General features: G+C 46.4%; 1 protein-coding gene across 1 annotated transcript in view; it reads left to right on the forward strand.

Annotated features, from left to right (window-relative positions):
- Window positions 1–5,010, forward strand: part of DMBT1 (deleted in malignant brain tumors 1) — a 101,836-nt gene extending 96,826 nt beyond the window's left edge. Inside the window, exons 68-70 of the mRNA XM_059882093.1 lie at window positions 1,375–1,763; window positions 2,356–2,624; window positions 4,451–5,010. Coding sequence (XP_059738076.1) covers window positions 1,375–1,763; window positions 2,356–2,624; window positions 4,451–4,617 — 825 coding nt within the window. The 3' untranslated portion in view covers window positions 4,618–5,010. The remainder of the gene's footprint in view (window positions 1–1,374; window positions 1,764–2,355; window positions 2,625–4,450) is intronic.
- The last annotated feature ends 10,719 nt before the right edge of the window (window positions 5,011–15,729 follow it).

The following is a 15,729-nucleotide window of genomic DNA, read 5'->3' on the forward strand; positions in this document are numbered from 1 at the left end:
TGACTCAACGACTCACTTTTCTTTTGACTCAGCCGCAGGGCATGTGGGATCATAGTTCCCTGACTAGGCATTGAAACTTCATCCCCTGCCCTTCAACCACTGGACCACCAGGGAAGTCCCCCTTCCATGTTTTTTTTTTTTTTTTTTTTTAAAGAGTACGGTTGTTTCACATATTACAAGGGCTTCTATCTAGGCCACTATTTTTGTGTCCATTCCTGCAAAGGCGCCCACAACTGGTGGGAACTCATACCAGGCAAGGTTCTGACCATCACAGCGTTTGGGAGGGAGAGTCCACCCCCCCCCAGCCCGTCTCCACCTGGGAATGCTGCTCTTGTGCTCACCTCACCTGCGGCCAGAGGATCGTGACCATAGGGCTTCCAGGGGCACTTGTTCACCTGTGACCTTTTGGCCATTTGGGCTTGCTACTGCCAGCTCCATCCTTCTTCCATCACAGTACTTTGGCTGGGCTTCTATGCTCCGGGCCTTTCCTCCATTCCATGAATTTTTATTGATGCTAATGATGCTATCATCAGCACTACCAAGCTCTGGGAAAAGAGAGATGCTTAGACATCACCCTTCCTTGAGTTGCTCATAGACCATCAGGTTGCAAGACTCTTTTCCCTGGAGAGGTTGCTCTTACAAGACATAAGCACATCAAGCAGCATGAGAGACCAACAATCATATGAGTTTGCTGCTTCCTGAAAGGTGCAGTAGGAAATGGTGCTGTGGTTTGGGGAGCGGAGAGCCAAAGCGTGACGCAAGTGCTCCTGCACTGCCATGGCACCGACCCCGTGCTCCATAAGAACCTCTGGGGAGGTTCCTGCCCAGAGGTCAGAGAGCTGCCACGGCTATAAGTCTGGATCTCTGTTGCTTTGGGCTCCGGCAGCTTCAGACACCAAGCTGCAATAGCCACACGCATCCCCACAGCACAGGGAAATCGAATCCTGCCAGCCACCCCTCCCTCACAACTGCCTCCCTTGATTTCTCCCACCAAGAGTGAGACTGAAACAGAACAGCCCGAAGGGCCCCAAGCCAGGAAGACCAAACTCAACTTAGTCATGCAGCCGGGGTAGGGGTCATCCGGACACACCCATCCTTCCAAGAGCAGCAGCTCCCAGGAGGACCACCAGCCTTGTGGTCTGTATCCTGAGGCAAAGGAAAGGGGTGGTATGAAAGGAGGGGATCTTGCTGCGAAGTGTGTCCATCCCAGGTAACGGTAGCCATAGCGACAGGTACCTCCCATCTCTCTGAAGCTTTGGAAGCATTTTGCAGTCTTGCAGCATCACTTCAATCTCCTCCTAACCCAAACCAGCAATGAGATGCCCTTAGTGGATGACATTTGCCTGATTCTGCTCTCCTTCCTGCCCCTCCCAGGTGGATAACGACACCATTACCTACTCCAACTTCCTCAAAGCGACTGCTTCAAGAAGCATCATCAATAGGAAGAGGGACCTCCAAATTCACGTCAGCTGCAAGATGCTCCAGAACACCTGGGTTAACACGGTCTATGTTACTAATGACACCATAGACATTGAGAACACACAATACGGCAATTTTGACGTGAACATTTCCTTTTATACATCCTCTTCATTCCTGTATCCGGTGACCAGCAGCCCATACTATGTGGACCTAAACCAGAATTTGTACCTTCAGGCTGAAATCCTCCGTTCTAACCCTTCCCTAGCCTTATTTGTGGACACCTGTGTGGCATCACCAAATCCCAATGACTTTACATCTTTGACCTACGATCTCATCCAGAGCGGGTAAGTAGCGTCTTCTGGGAGTGGACTTCAGCTTTTACCTGATAAACTCATGCCCAGCTAGCCCAGAGCACAAGGAATGCAGACTGGGCTCCAGTAGCTCAGGCTTCAGCAGCCAGGCTATCATTTCTGGGTATCTGGAGAACTCAGGGAGTCGTCAGTTGTCATCCAGCAGTTTAGCTATAAAGTAACACTAGACCAAGTGACTAAACTCCAGCCGAGTCTTAAGGTTCCAAAGATATGCATGTAGCAGGAGCAACATTGATTTTGAAGCAGACTGCAGTTGAGAAGCCAGCGCAGTGCCATGCTAGCTGCATCACCCTGGATAGAAAATCGCACCTCTCTGAGCCAGTTTCTTCAGCCATCAGATGAGTGTAGTGAAGCCCTTATCCCAGTCTGTTGGGAAGGTTAAACAAGGGGTAGATGGCGCAGTGGATAAAGAGGCTACCCAGCAGGTGGTCCACAGGAGGGTTGTGAAGGGAGCAGGTGACCCCGTGACCGCCATCCTCCCCAGAGGACGTTCACTGCGTGGTCGGGTGGCATGAGGAGCGCAGCGCCTTGCTGAGAGCTCACAGCCACTCCTCTGCTCCCCCAGGTGTGTGAAGGATGAGACCTACCGATCCTACCACCAGCCCTCGTCCAACATCGTCCGCTTCAAGTTCAGTTCCTTCCACTTCCTGAACCGCTTCCCCTCCGTGTACCTGAAGTGCAAGATGGTCGTGTGCAGGGCGTATGACCCCTTCTCCCGCTGCAACAGAGGCTGCATTGTGAGGGCCAAGAGGGATGTGAGCTCCTACCAGGAGAAGGTGGATGTCGTCCTGGGACCCATCCAGCTGCAGGCCTCGCCCCAGAAGAGGAACCTCGGTAAGTGGCCCCCCTCCCACCCCCCCATCTGCCTGGGACCCGGACTGTGGGCCACAGGGACTCAGGCTGCTTCCGTGGCTGTCCTATTTCCCCTTGAATAGGGCACCTGTGCTATATGACATGGAGTCGATACAGAGTCAAACTAGACCTGGTTCCCATGTTCTTCCAAGGGCTTCTGGTCTGTGGGGGGGATGCATGTGAGGGGTTTGGTCAAGACAGTTCTAACCTGGGACACAGCATACCTGACACCTTTATCCTGTGAGTTCTGAATACCGATCTCACACTCATCCATGAAACAAAAACGTTAATACTTAGCTCTTAGGACTGCAGAGAGGGTTACATTGCTTTGTTAGTTAGTTACACTGCTTTGGCCTCTGCCTGGTACAAGTCATTGGCTGCAAAGATCAGTGACTTTGTTACCATCATATTGTCATCAATGTTAACATTAATGATCACATTATTACCTATGATGATAACAAACTGTACCTTCAGGGTTGTGACCTCAGGGTCTGTGCAGGGCCGTGTAGATCCAGGCAGGACTGGTTTATTCTGACAGCTCCTAGCGGTTGACCCTGGAAAAGCCATTTCATTTTCTGCACCTGGAATGGGGAGCAGAGTTCCCCTGCTGTGCTGTGCTGTTGTGGGTGCAGATGAGGTTATGTTTGCAGAGGGATTCCCATCATTTCTGGTCCAGGCTGGGCCAGGTCAACAAATGTGGTGGTGTTAGTGGTGGGGCAGCAGTAGCTGCCACAATCCCCCCTGAAGGCACAGGCTCATCCTCACAGAGGTTCTTTGACAGCTCCCTCCCTCCCAGGGCCCAGACCCAGGCCCTCCCCTAGTCTGGCTGCTTCCAGGCTCTTCCCTCACATTTTCAGCATTCCGGGCATTTTTGTTGTTGTTCAGTTGCTCAGTCGTGTCTGACTCTTTGAGATGCCATGGACTGCAGAACGTCAGGCACTGTCCTTCACTATCTCCCAGAGCTTGCTCAAACTCATGTCCACTGAGTCGGTGATGCCATCCAACCATCTCATCTTCTGTCGTCCTCTCCTCTTGCATCCAATCTTTCCCAGCATCAGCGTCTTTTCCAATGAGTTGGCTCTTCACATCAGGTGGCCAAAGTATTGGAGCTTCAGCATCAGTCCTTCCAGTAAATACTCAGGGTTGATTTCCTTTAGGGTGGACTGGTGTGATCTTTGGAAGATCATCTCTGGAAGGTCTATTATGTGCTAGGAGATAGAACTAAATAGATCAAAACCCCTGCAGCTCCAGCAGGAGGAGACACAGCTCCATCACAGGTCACCTGCCATGGCGGGTGGAGCTACAGAGAGAAGGAAGGTGGGGCAGGGACCGGACAAAGGGTGCCGATGGGGCACCGCTCCTGTCTCTCCTCTCTCTCTATTCCCACTGACACAGCAGTAGCTCAAGGTCTGTGTCTCTGCCTCTTGCTGGGACCTTTGTAGCCATTCCCAGATGGGGTCAAATGCCCCAACTCCCTCCCTTCACATCCATTAGGCGCCTTCAGCCAGAGAGAATATCCCAAAGCCCATCTCTGCCCTTATGTTTAGAATCCTTCATTGCTCCTAAGAGCTGACAAGACACTGTGAAATCTCCCAAGGCTGACACTCAGCTGCCCTTGAGGGGGGGGGAATCTGGCTTCAGTTTCCTGAAAAGCACTCCTCTCTCCCTTTATTTTTTTCCCTCCCACCAAATGGTTCTGATTGCCATCACCGAGCCCTGGGACCCCCCCGCCCACCCTGCGCTTACTTGTCTCCCCTTCTCCTTCCCTGCTGGGCTCATCCTGACCTCAAGTCTCCTCTCCTTCCCAGACCGGCAGGTGGTGGACATAGAGGAGGAGACCAGCACCCGCGGGAGCTACCACACTGCCACCATTTTTGCCGGGGTCCTCGTGGTTATGGTCGTGGCCGTGGCAGCCTTCGCACTGGGGCGGAGAGTGCGGGCGGCCTGTGCCCAGCCTCCAAGCACTAAGATGTGAAGCAGGAGGATGTGGTGCTCAGACCCAAGTCCCTGTGCTCTGGAGCCATGTGAGGAGGGAAGAAACCAGCATCCAGAGCTTGGTACCCAGAGCACACAACTGTGTTAAACTCTGGCCTGGTGCATGGTGGGGGTGGATGGAGGAGGGGGGTGAGAAAAATGAGAGCAGGTTTCCCCCAAAACATAGGCTCGGCACAGGGACAAAATGTCAGGCAAGCAGGTCAGGGACCTAAAAATCCTGCCTGTAGCAGGGATCTTACACACTAGGAGCACTTGTTGTGGATAGAATTTCTTTTCTGACCTTTTAGGAACCAGATTCTTTGGCCTGTGGTGTATATATCTTAGCCTTTCCTTGTTATAGGGCAAGCTGAATAAAGAACTTTTTTCAAAGCAACTGTCAGATTGGTCACTTGTTTCCGAGGCTGCACCCAGCATGGACCTCTTCATGTTTGGTAGACGGGTAGAGGGGCTCCCGCAGGAATGAGAATGGCCGCGGGGCCCTGCGCTGTAGTGACCCCAAGACTGAGGAGACTGTGGAGTGAGCAGTGGACAGACAGGACCGACACAGCTTCCCAGCCGTTTCCAGTCACGGCCCCTGGGGGTCTTCATAGGCAAGGTGACCGCGGGTGGGCAGACTGCCACCCACCCCCATATCTGCCTGCCTCCCCTCCCAGACCCATTACAGCCTCTGTAGAAGAGCCCTGGGGACACTTCCTTCTTGCTACGAGTCCCTGATGGAGCAGGTAGTTTCAGGAGGCCAAGGCTGACCTGAGGGCCCTGGGGCAGCATCAAGCTGGGGCTGTGGGTTGAGAGGGTGAAATGTTAGGAGCTTACAAGGGGTCACAGGACAGAAACCAGCAGTGACCCTGGACACATCTTCTTCCTCCCATATGATCTCCTGGGAGGTGTGAGGAGGAGAGTGGATTTGGTGGAGGGTCAGGGAGTACAGGAAGTGGGAACCTTTTAAGTCTTTGTGAAGGCGTCTCCCGCCAGGCTGACAGGGGGCCAGGTTGACGCTGCGGCAGAGGGTTGGCCGTGTGGCCAATAAAACCTCTGTCCTTTGGCCAATGGATCCTCATTTAAATCACTCTTGTTTGATGAAATACTAATGGCTGGTGGGGTGAAGCTCAGGGGTTACATGGGAGCTGGGACCCCCTGTCTCTCCTACAGACAGGACCTACTGGAAGGACCAGGAGCCAGCCAACCTCATGGGGACTGATGAGCATCAACCCACCCAATGACCATCAACCGAGAGAGGCTGATGAAAATCTTCTGCTGGATCTGGGGCCCCACTGTGGGAGGCAGAAGACAGACACAGCTGGTGCTCTTGGATCTCTGACCAGATCTCCTACTAGAGCTGCCCTTGGTTCTGGACTCATGGCCCAGGAAAGGGCCATGTGGAGGTCACTGCAAAACTGCTAAGACAGGAGAGGAGAGTGTGGAGATGGAGGATGGGGACAGGGCAGAGGAAGAAAGACACAGAGATTCACAAAAACATCCCACTCCAAATGGACCTGTGAAACCAAACGACAACACATAAAATAGAGGAAATGCTAAACACGTTGGCCAACGAAATCAACAATTGGAACAGATATTCACTCCGGATTAGCTTGTTTGGGTGAATGTTTTAACAAGGTGGGCTTCCCTAGTGGCTCAGATGGTAAAGCGTCTGTCTGCAATGCAGGAGACCTGGCTTCGATCCCTGGGTTGGGGAGATCCCCTGGAGAAGGAAACGGCAGCCTACTCCAGTATTCTTACCTGGGAAATCCCATGGACCATGGAGCCTGGTAGGCTACTGTCCATGGGGTCACAAAGAGTCAGACATGACTGAGCGACTTCACTTTTCACTTTTAACAAGGTGAATTTTAGGTAACATAGGATGAACCATTTTAAAGTGTGTACTTCAGTGGAATTTGGTATAAGTACCATGTTGCTGCTGCTGCTAAGTCACTTCAGTCGTGTCTAACTCTGTGCAACCCCATAGACGGCAGCCCACCAGGCTCCTCCGTCCATGGGATTTTCCAGGCAAGAGTACTGGAGTGGGTTGCCATTGTCTTTTCCAAATCACCATGTTGGGCAACCACCATCTCTGTCAACTTGCAATGCATTTTCAGCAGCCCTAAATGAAGCCCTGTGCCCATAAACGTTCATCCCTCTCTACCTCCATCCAATTGGAAGATTAACACTACCTCGCAACCATGAATCTTTTATGTCTTTATGGATTTACCTAGCATTCTAGATTAATTTTTTAAGATTAATTTTTAAGAACACTCCTGCAAAGATTGTAATTGGAATCTTAAAGGTGACCAATGGTATCATTGAAAGCATAACTTCTAATATTTATAAAAAATTATTTTGAAATAACTTAAAACTCATACAGGCACAGATTCTCAACAAAATCATAGTATACTGAATCCAGCAATGTATAAAAAGAATTATGCACACAGTCATATGGGGTCTATTATGAGTACACAAGTCTGGCTCAACCTTCAAAAGTCAATTATTGTAATCTAGCACATCAAAAAGGCAAAAAAGAAAAATCACATGATCAGAACAATATATGCATGAAAACACTTGAAAGAATTCAGCTCATTCATCAGAAGTATTCAGAATGAAATAGGAACAGAGAGAAACTTCCTCAGCTTGTAAAAGAATATGTATAAAAACCCCATAGCTGGCATCATACTTACTGAGAGACAATGCTTTCCCACAAACATCTGGGTCAGGGCAAGTATATCCTCTCTTACTACTCATTTTCAGTATCATACTAATTACTGAAAAGTTTTGTTTCCAGTATGCAATAGGCAAAGAAAGTAAGTAAAAAACATTCAGATTGGTAAGGAAGATATACACTTTGTTCACAGATGACATGATCATTTCTTAGATAATGTGAAAGAATTGTTTAAAAAAAAACTACTTGAAGTAATATATGATCATAGTAAGGCTGCAGAATAAAAAGGTTAATACACAAAAGTCAATTGCTTGCCTATATATTAGCAATGAACAAGCAAAAAAATTGAAATAAAACCTATATAATTTAGTTTAGAACCCCAAAATGAAATGCTGAGGTTTTAATCAAACAAAATTATTTCATGATTTATATGAGAAAAACCACAAAACTCTGTTCAAAGACATCAAAGGCCAGCTAAGTGAATGGAGAGACAATCCATGTTCATGGCCAGGAAGACTCAGTATTGTCAAGATCCCAATTGAGCTATGAATTCAATGCAACTCCTTTTGATATCCCAGCAAGTTATTTTGTGGGTATTGACAAGCTGATTGAAAGCTTTATTTGTGGAGGGAAATGATTCAGATAGATGAGAAATTATTGAAGGAGAAGAACAAAATTGGGAGACTGACACTATCTGACTTCACAATTTACTACAATGCTACAGTTACCAAGAGAGTATGATCAGCTCACACAGCTTAATTAAAACAAAACAAAACAAAATTGCTCAAAAAAATGCAGAAGTCCTAAACAGACATTTCTCCAAAGAAGACACACAGAGGGCCAATAGGCACATGAAAAGAATCAATACCACTAATTATTAGAGAAATACAAGTCAAAACCACAATGAATTATCACCTCACACTGATCAGAATGGCCATGATTAAGATGTCTACGAATAGCAAATGCTGGAGAGAGTGTGGAGAGAAGGGAACACTCCTACACTGTTGGTGGGAATGTAAATTGGTGATGCCACTATGGAGAACAGTACAAAGGTTCCTTAAAAACTAAAAATAGAGTTAATATATGATCCAGAAATCCCACTCCTAGGCATATATCCAGAGAAAGCTCTAATTAAAAAAGATACATGCACTTCCCTGGTGGTACAGTGGTTAAGAATCTGCCTGCCAATGCAGGGGCCATGAGTTTGATCCCTGGTCCAGGAAGATCCCACATGCCACCACGGAGCAGCTAAGCCTGTGCACCACAGCTACTGAAGCCTGTGCTCCACAAGAGAAGCCACTGCAATGAGAAGCCTGTTCACCTCAACGAACAGTAGCCCCGCTCTCCACAACTAGAGAAAGCCCGCAGCAATGAAGACTCAGTGCAGTCAAAAATAAATACAGAAAAATAATTTTAAAAGATATATGCACTCTAATTAAATAAAATACATCATTGCAGCACTGTTTACAATAAAATGACAAGGAAGCAATTTAAAGCCCATTGACAGGTGAAAGAATAAAGAAGATGTGGTGTATATATACATATATAGAGAGATACATACATACCACTACTGCTAAGTCGCTTCAGTCGTGTCCGACTCTGTGCGACCCCATAGATGACAGCCCACCAGGCTCCCCCGTCCCTGGGATTCTCCAGGCAAGAACACTGGAGTGGGTTGCCATTTCCTTCTCCAATGCACGAAAGTGAAAAGTGAAAGTGAAGTCGCTCAGTCGTGTCCGACTCTTAGTGACCCCATGGACTGCAGCCCACCAGGCTCCTCCGTCCACGGGATTCTCCAGGCAAGAGGACTGGAGTGGGTGCCGTTCTCCATACATACATACTACTCAGCCGTAAAAGAATGAAATAATGTCATTTGCAGCAACATGGATGGATCTAGAGGTTGTCGCACTAAGTGAAGTAAGTCAGCGAGAGACAAATGTCATATGGTATCCGTTACATGTGGTATCTAATCATATATCTTGGTTCTTACACACAAGAGTTGAAAACATTTTCACACGAAAGTCTGCACTCAGATATTACGCAGCTTTATTAATAACTGTCATAACTCAGAAGTAACCAAGATGTCCTTTGGAAGGTGAATGGGTCAGTAAAGTAGAGTACATCCAGAAATGGAACATTTTGTAGCACTAAAGAGAAATGAGCTATCAAACCACAAAAAGACACTTGGAAGAAACTGAAAGGCATATTGATAAGTGAAAGACGCCAATCTGATAAAGCTCTACACTGTACCATTATAGCTATTGGACATTCTAGAAAAGGTAAAGCTATGAAGACAATAAAAAGGTCAATGGTTTGAAGGGCTTAAGGGAGAATGATGACAATGTGGAGCCCAGAGGATTTTGAAAACTGTGATAATACTCCATGTGCTATTATAACGATGGATCCATGTCATATATTTTGTCCAAAGCCATGGATGTTCAACACCAAGAGTGAACCCTCATGTACACTATGAACCTCAGATGATTATGATGCTTCAACTCTGATTCATCAGTTATGACAAATGTTCCACTCTGCTGAGTTTTGATGTAGTAGAGGAGGCTGTGCATGTGTGGAGCATGGGTTATGTGGGGAACCTCTGTTCCTGCCTCACAATTGTGCTCTGAATCTAAAACTGCTTTAAAAAGCAGTCTCATGATGGAACTTCCCTGGTGGGCCACTGGTTAGGACCCCACCCTTCCACTGCTGGGGCCCATGTTTGATCCCTGGTCAGGAAACAAAGATCCCACAAGTGATATGGCATGGTCAAAAAATGGTCTTATGAAAACAAGCATAATGAGACAGATTTTAAAAATAAGTATTTTACCCATTCATCCATTCATTACTTCTTTGATTTAATAAATATTGTTTGTCAAAAAAAGAACTAGCAATTCAAAGTTTTCTGCTTCAAAAAGCCATGCTTCCTGAGAGTTTTTTCTAATAGTACAAAGTGAGTTTTATTTAGCACCTAACATATGAGATAATTTCACGTAAATTATAAGAAAGACTTGACAGAGAAATGAAGGGTACTTGGTGCAAATTTCGTCACAGGATGTAATGGATTACAATTTCCTGAGAGTTTTTTTAAAAAGAAATATAACTCTCAACAAAGTGTATATAGAGGGAACACAACTCAAATAATAAAAGCCATATACAACAAGTCCACAGCTCATATAATGCTGCTGCTGCTGCTGCTAAGTCGCTTCAGTCGTGTCCGACTCTGTGCGACCCCATAGACGGCAGCCCAACAGGCTCCCCCATCCCTGGGATTCTCCAAGCAAGAACAATGGAGTGGGTTGCCATTTCCTTCTCCAATGCATGAAAGTGAAAAGTGAAAGTGAAGTCACTCAGTCGTGTCCGACTCTTAGCGACCCCATGGACTGCAGCCTACCAGGCTCCTCCATCCATGGGATTTTCCAGGCAAGAGTACTGGAGTGGGGCGCCATTGCCTTCTCCGAGCTCATATCATATTCAGTGGTAAAAAGTTGAAAGCATTTCCATCCAAGATCAGGAACAAGTCAAGGATGCTCACTCTCACCACTTTTATTCAACATAGTATTGGAATTCCTAGTTACAGCAAGCTGAAAAGAAAAACAAAAGGAATTCAAACTGGAATGGCTGAAGTTAAATGTCACTGCTTACAAATGTCATCATAGTATAGATGTGTTCAGTCACTCAGTCGTGTCCAACTCTGCAACACCATGGACTGTAACTCACCAGGCTCCTCTGTCCATAGAACTTTCCAGGCAAGAGTAGTGGATCAGGTTGACATTTTCTACTCCAAGAGATCTTCCTGACCCAGGGATTGAACCCACTTTTCCTGCATTGGCAGGAATTTTGTCAAATGTGTTGCACTGAACTTTGTGTGGATCACAACAAACTGTGGAAAATTCTTCAAGATATGGGAATACCACACCACTTTACCTGCCTCCTGAGAAATCTGTATGCATGTCAAGAAGCGACAGTTAGAACCAGACATGAAACAACAGGCTGGTTCCAAATTGAGAAAGGAGTACGTCAGGCTGTATACTGTCACCTTGCTTATTTAACTTATATACAGCTTACATCATGCGAAACACCAGACTGGATGAAGCACAAGCTGGAATCAAGATTGCTGGGAGAAATATCAATAACCTCAGATACGCAGATGACACCACCCTTAAGGCAGAAAGTGAAGAGGAACTAAAGAGTCTCTTGATGAAAGTGAAAGAGGAGAGTGAAGAAGTTGGCTTAAAGCTCATCATTCAAAAAATTAAGATCATGGCATCCAGTCTCATCAGTTCATGGCAAATAGATGGGGAAACAATGGGAACAGTCAGAGACTTTATTTTCTTGGGCTCCAAGATCACTGCAATTGTGATTGCAGCCATGAAATTAAAAAATGCTTACTCCTTGGAAAAAAAGCTATGACACACCTAGATAGTGTATTAAAAAGCAGAGACATTACTTTACTGACAAAGGTCCATCTAGTCAAAGCTATGGTTTTTCCAGTACTCATGTATGGATGTGAGAGTTGGACTATAAAGAAAGCTGAGTGCCAAAGAATTGATGCTTTTGAACAGTGGTGTTGGAGAAGACTCTTGAGAGTCCCTTGGCCATCAAGGAAATCAAACCAGTCCATCCTAAAGGAAATCAGTCCTGAGTATTTGTTGGAAAGATGGATGCTGACGCTGAAGCTCCAATACTTTGGCCACCTGATGCAAAAAACTGACTCATGGGAAAAGACTGTGATACTGTGAAAGATTGAAGTCAGGAGGAGAAGGGATTGAAAGATGGTTGGATGGCATCACCGACTCAATGGACATGAGTTTGAGTAAGTTCCAGGAGTTGGTAATGGACAGGGAAGCCTGGCGTGCCATGGGGTCACAAAGAGTCAGATACAACTGAGCTGAAGTGGACTCGTACACTGGCAGGCTGATTCTTTACCACCAGCACTACCTGGGCAGCCCCATAGTACAGATTAAAAATCCTGAAGATGCCACCCAAGGACCACTAGAACTCATTGAAGAACTAGGTAAATTTGCAGGATACAAAATTAATATATAGAAATCTATTGCACTTCTATACACTAATAGCAAACTATCAGAAAAAGAAATTAAGAAAACAATCCATTTATAATCACATCAGAGGTTATTTAATAAAATGTGATGACTGATGCCCTGAAATTGTCCACAGAGTGAAAAAAAGTTTTGTCGTCAAAGGTCATACTTTCAGGCAGTTTTACAAGGAAATATTGCTGTTTTCAATCATCTTTATCTTATTCAAAATATCTTAGAGAACTCAAAAAGGCTACCCAAATCATTTTAAATATAGAAAAATCTGAAAAAACTATGATCTGACATGAGTAATAGGCAAGGATAGTACAGGAAAGGAAATCAGTAAATAAAATTTATGAACATAGGTGCGAACATAAAATAAAAAAGAATAGGACAGAACTTCAGGAAACTAAATTCCATAATTTAAAAATAAATATTTATCCTAAGGATACAAAGATAACTTGAGATAAAAAAATCTGTGAAAGTAACTTCTCATATTAATAGAATAAACACTGAAATCCATATTAACACCTCAATGGATACAGAAACAAACTCAAAAAAATGGAATAACTGTTAATGTTGTAACAAAGCTATTAGAAATTAGTCATTGAAAGAAGCAAGTTTGCTTTCATAAATCACAACTAGAAAGAACATCCAGCAAAACATATAGTTTGTGATTAAGATATAAAGAGCATCCCTAGAAATGGCACCCCACTCCAGTATTCTTGCCTAGAGAATCCTGTGGACAGAGGAGCCTGGTGGGCTTCTGTCTATGGGGTCACGAAGAGTTGGACACGACTGAAATGACTTAGCATGCATGCATGCATTGGAGAAGGAAATTGCAACCCACTCCAGTATTCTTGTCTGGAGAATCCCAGGGACAGAGGAGCCTGGTGAACTGCCGTTTATGGGGTCGCACAGAGTTGGACACAACTGAAGCGACTTAGCAGCAGCAGCAGTAGAGTTAAGAACACCACAAGATGGCTGTCATCATGTTTCATCAATATTGTGCTGGAAGATTTAGAAATTATGGCCTTTCCTCCAAAGAAAAGCAGAGCTAGAGCAGGTCTGCTTAGCTTGGGGGCTCAAAAGGAAGATAATTGTTGTTCTCCTAAGACTCTCTACGGAATCTTAGAAAAACTTTGTGTCCCTCGTATCCTGGGAACCTGAAGGGGTAAGGTTGTCTTTTCTGCACCTGTCAGTCAGGTTCCTTCTGACTGGGACCCCCATCTCAAACGCCTTCAACCACAAGGACAGGCAGTGCCTCCTGGAGCTGGAAGGGAGGGGCTTTGGGGCGAGCTTGCCCAGTGGCTCTGGACCAGCGGCTCACCATCCTCTTGCTCGCCTCCCATGTGACTTGGCTTCACTCTCAGTGGGGAGGACGTGGAGCAGACCTCTCTCACCTCCCCTGCAGCCAGACCTCTCCTATCCCTTCACCTGGGGACATGCTCATTCCTGCACCATCACCAGGACGGGGACTTCCTGTTGACCTCCTCTCAGAGCTGAGTCTGGGGTCAGCTTCTCCCGTGGCCCATGGCACACACAAGGGGAATAGAAATGGAATGAAATAGCAGTTCTCTATCAATGAGGAGGGAATCCGGGCTGGGAAGGCAGCTTACAAAATGCCCAACAGACCCTTCAGAGCCTCCCTGGGAATAAAAGCATGGTCACTGAGAAGGGGATGATGCCTATCCACGGGACGGTCTAGAAAGAGAGCAGCTGGGAAGCTCTGATGAGGTGGGAGACACTTAGGGGGGGTCTGTGAACCGGGTGCAGACACCCAGTGCATCTCATTGAGAGGAGAGGAGAGCTGTGCTGGGGAGCAGTCCACAGGGAAGGAGCTAGAAGCAAGGAGACCAGGCTTGTCTAGGATCCTCAGAAACCAGGTGTGAGCTTTGGGACAAACATCTGAAGGACGGAAGTCCTCAAAAACTATTATGTCATAAATTTCCTCCAGGGGGCACAGACACTTCAGGAACCTAAGACTGATTCCTGAGTGTCCCTGGAAAAGGGACTGTAGTTTCTTTTTTCCCCAGGCCAGTCACAGCCCTGCTTGGATGCTGCTGGGGAGGACAGCGGGCCTGACACATGGGGACTGAAGTAGGATGCTTGGGCTGAGATGGAAGACAAGTAACTGCCTTCCTCCCATGGCTCCTGCATTCCCTCCATCCAGCCATTTACAGCCATGGGGTGCTCCTTGTTCTGTCCACAGACCAGAGCCAGGGAGTATTCTGTGTGTAGGGGACTGTAACGGATAACAGAGAATGGTAAGGGAAGGGAGATTCTAGATGGAAGGAGAACTATGAGGAATGATTGCATTTTATACAAATAGCAACCAGGGAGCATAACCAACTGGAGCAGAGTCAGCATTGTTTTCTGAGAGGGAGACCCTGTCCAATAAACTTCCTCCTCTCATCAGCCAGAAGAGCTTGAGTGAGCAGATGGCTCAGACAGTTTCCCTGTGTTCTGCTGGAGGGGGAATGTCCCTCCCACTGGGAGCCCATTAGGGCTCCTGTAAAGAAAGGTATGAGTTAGAAAGAGCAGGAAGTTTCTACAACTCATAAGGAAAAGAGAGTGATGCAACAGTAATAAAAGCTTGGCTCAAAGATATATATGAACAGACATTTCTCAGAAGAAGTGGGGTTGGACTAGAAACACTGGAGAAGTGGCCAAACGCACTGGAGTTGGAGAAATGCACATTTTAATAGAAGATATTATTTCAAACAATGGTAATCACCAAGATGTTTTGAAAGACTTGGTAAAATTCAGAGCTGTTTAATCAGGAAACTGGACATCGGCTTCTCCTGGTTGGTGTGCATATAGCTGGTAATGATGCTTGGAAGGCCAGTGGGCTGCCATTCCTTTTGGTGGCTGAATGGTTATCATTTTAGGGATGGACCATGTTTTATTTATTTATCAGATGATGGAAATTTGGATTTTTTTCACTCTGTCTCTAATGAATAACGCTGCCATGAATATTCATGCACAATTCTCTGTGTGGACGCATGTTTTCATTTCCTTGGTAAATACCTGGTAGAAACCTGGGCCCATATACAAACTAGTGTGGAACATTTGAGAACCTGCTAGACTGTCTTCCACAGGGGCTTCTGCTGGGTTCTCACAACTGTGACACTCATCGGACTGAGCCACGTGGTCTTTATATCATAAACAGAAAGAATTCCGACATGTGTGTCCAGGTCACCCTTGTGGACACAGCACACACAGGCTGACATGTACTCCAGTTGCCCCACCAATCATGACCCGCACCTGGAGCAGGTGGGGGGCTGTTTACCTGCCTCTGCCCTGAGTGACACAGGAGGGCTCTTAAGACCAGGCAGCCAAGATATCAGACTGGTCCTGCTTCTGCCACTGGCACCCTGGGATGTGGGCAAGTCCCTTGGTCTCTCTG

Source organism: Bos taurus, chromosome 26 (genome assembly GCF_002263795.3).
Source record: "Bos taurus isolate L1 Dominette 01449 registration number 42190680 breed Hereford chromosome 26, ARS-UCD2.0, whole genome shotgun sequence".
In the NCBI taxonomy this organism is placed as follows: domain Eukaryota; kingdom Metazoa; phylum Chordata; class Mammalia; order Artiodactyla; family Bovidae; genus Bos; species Bos taurus.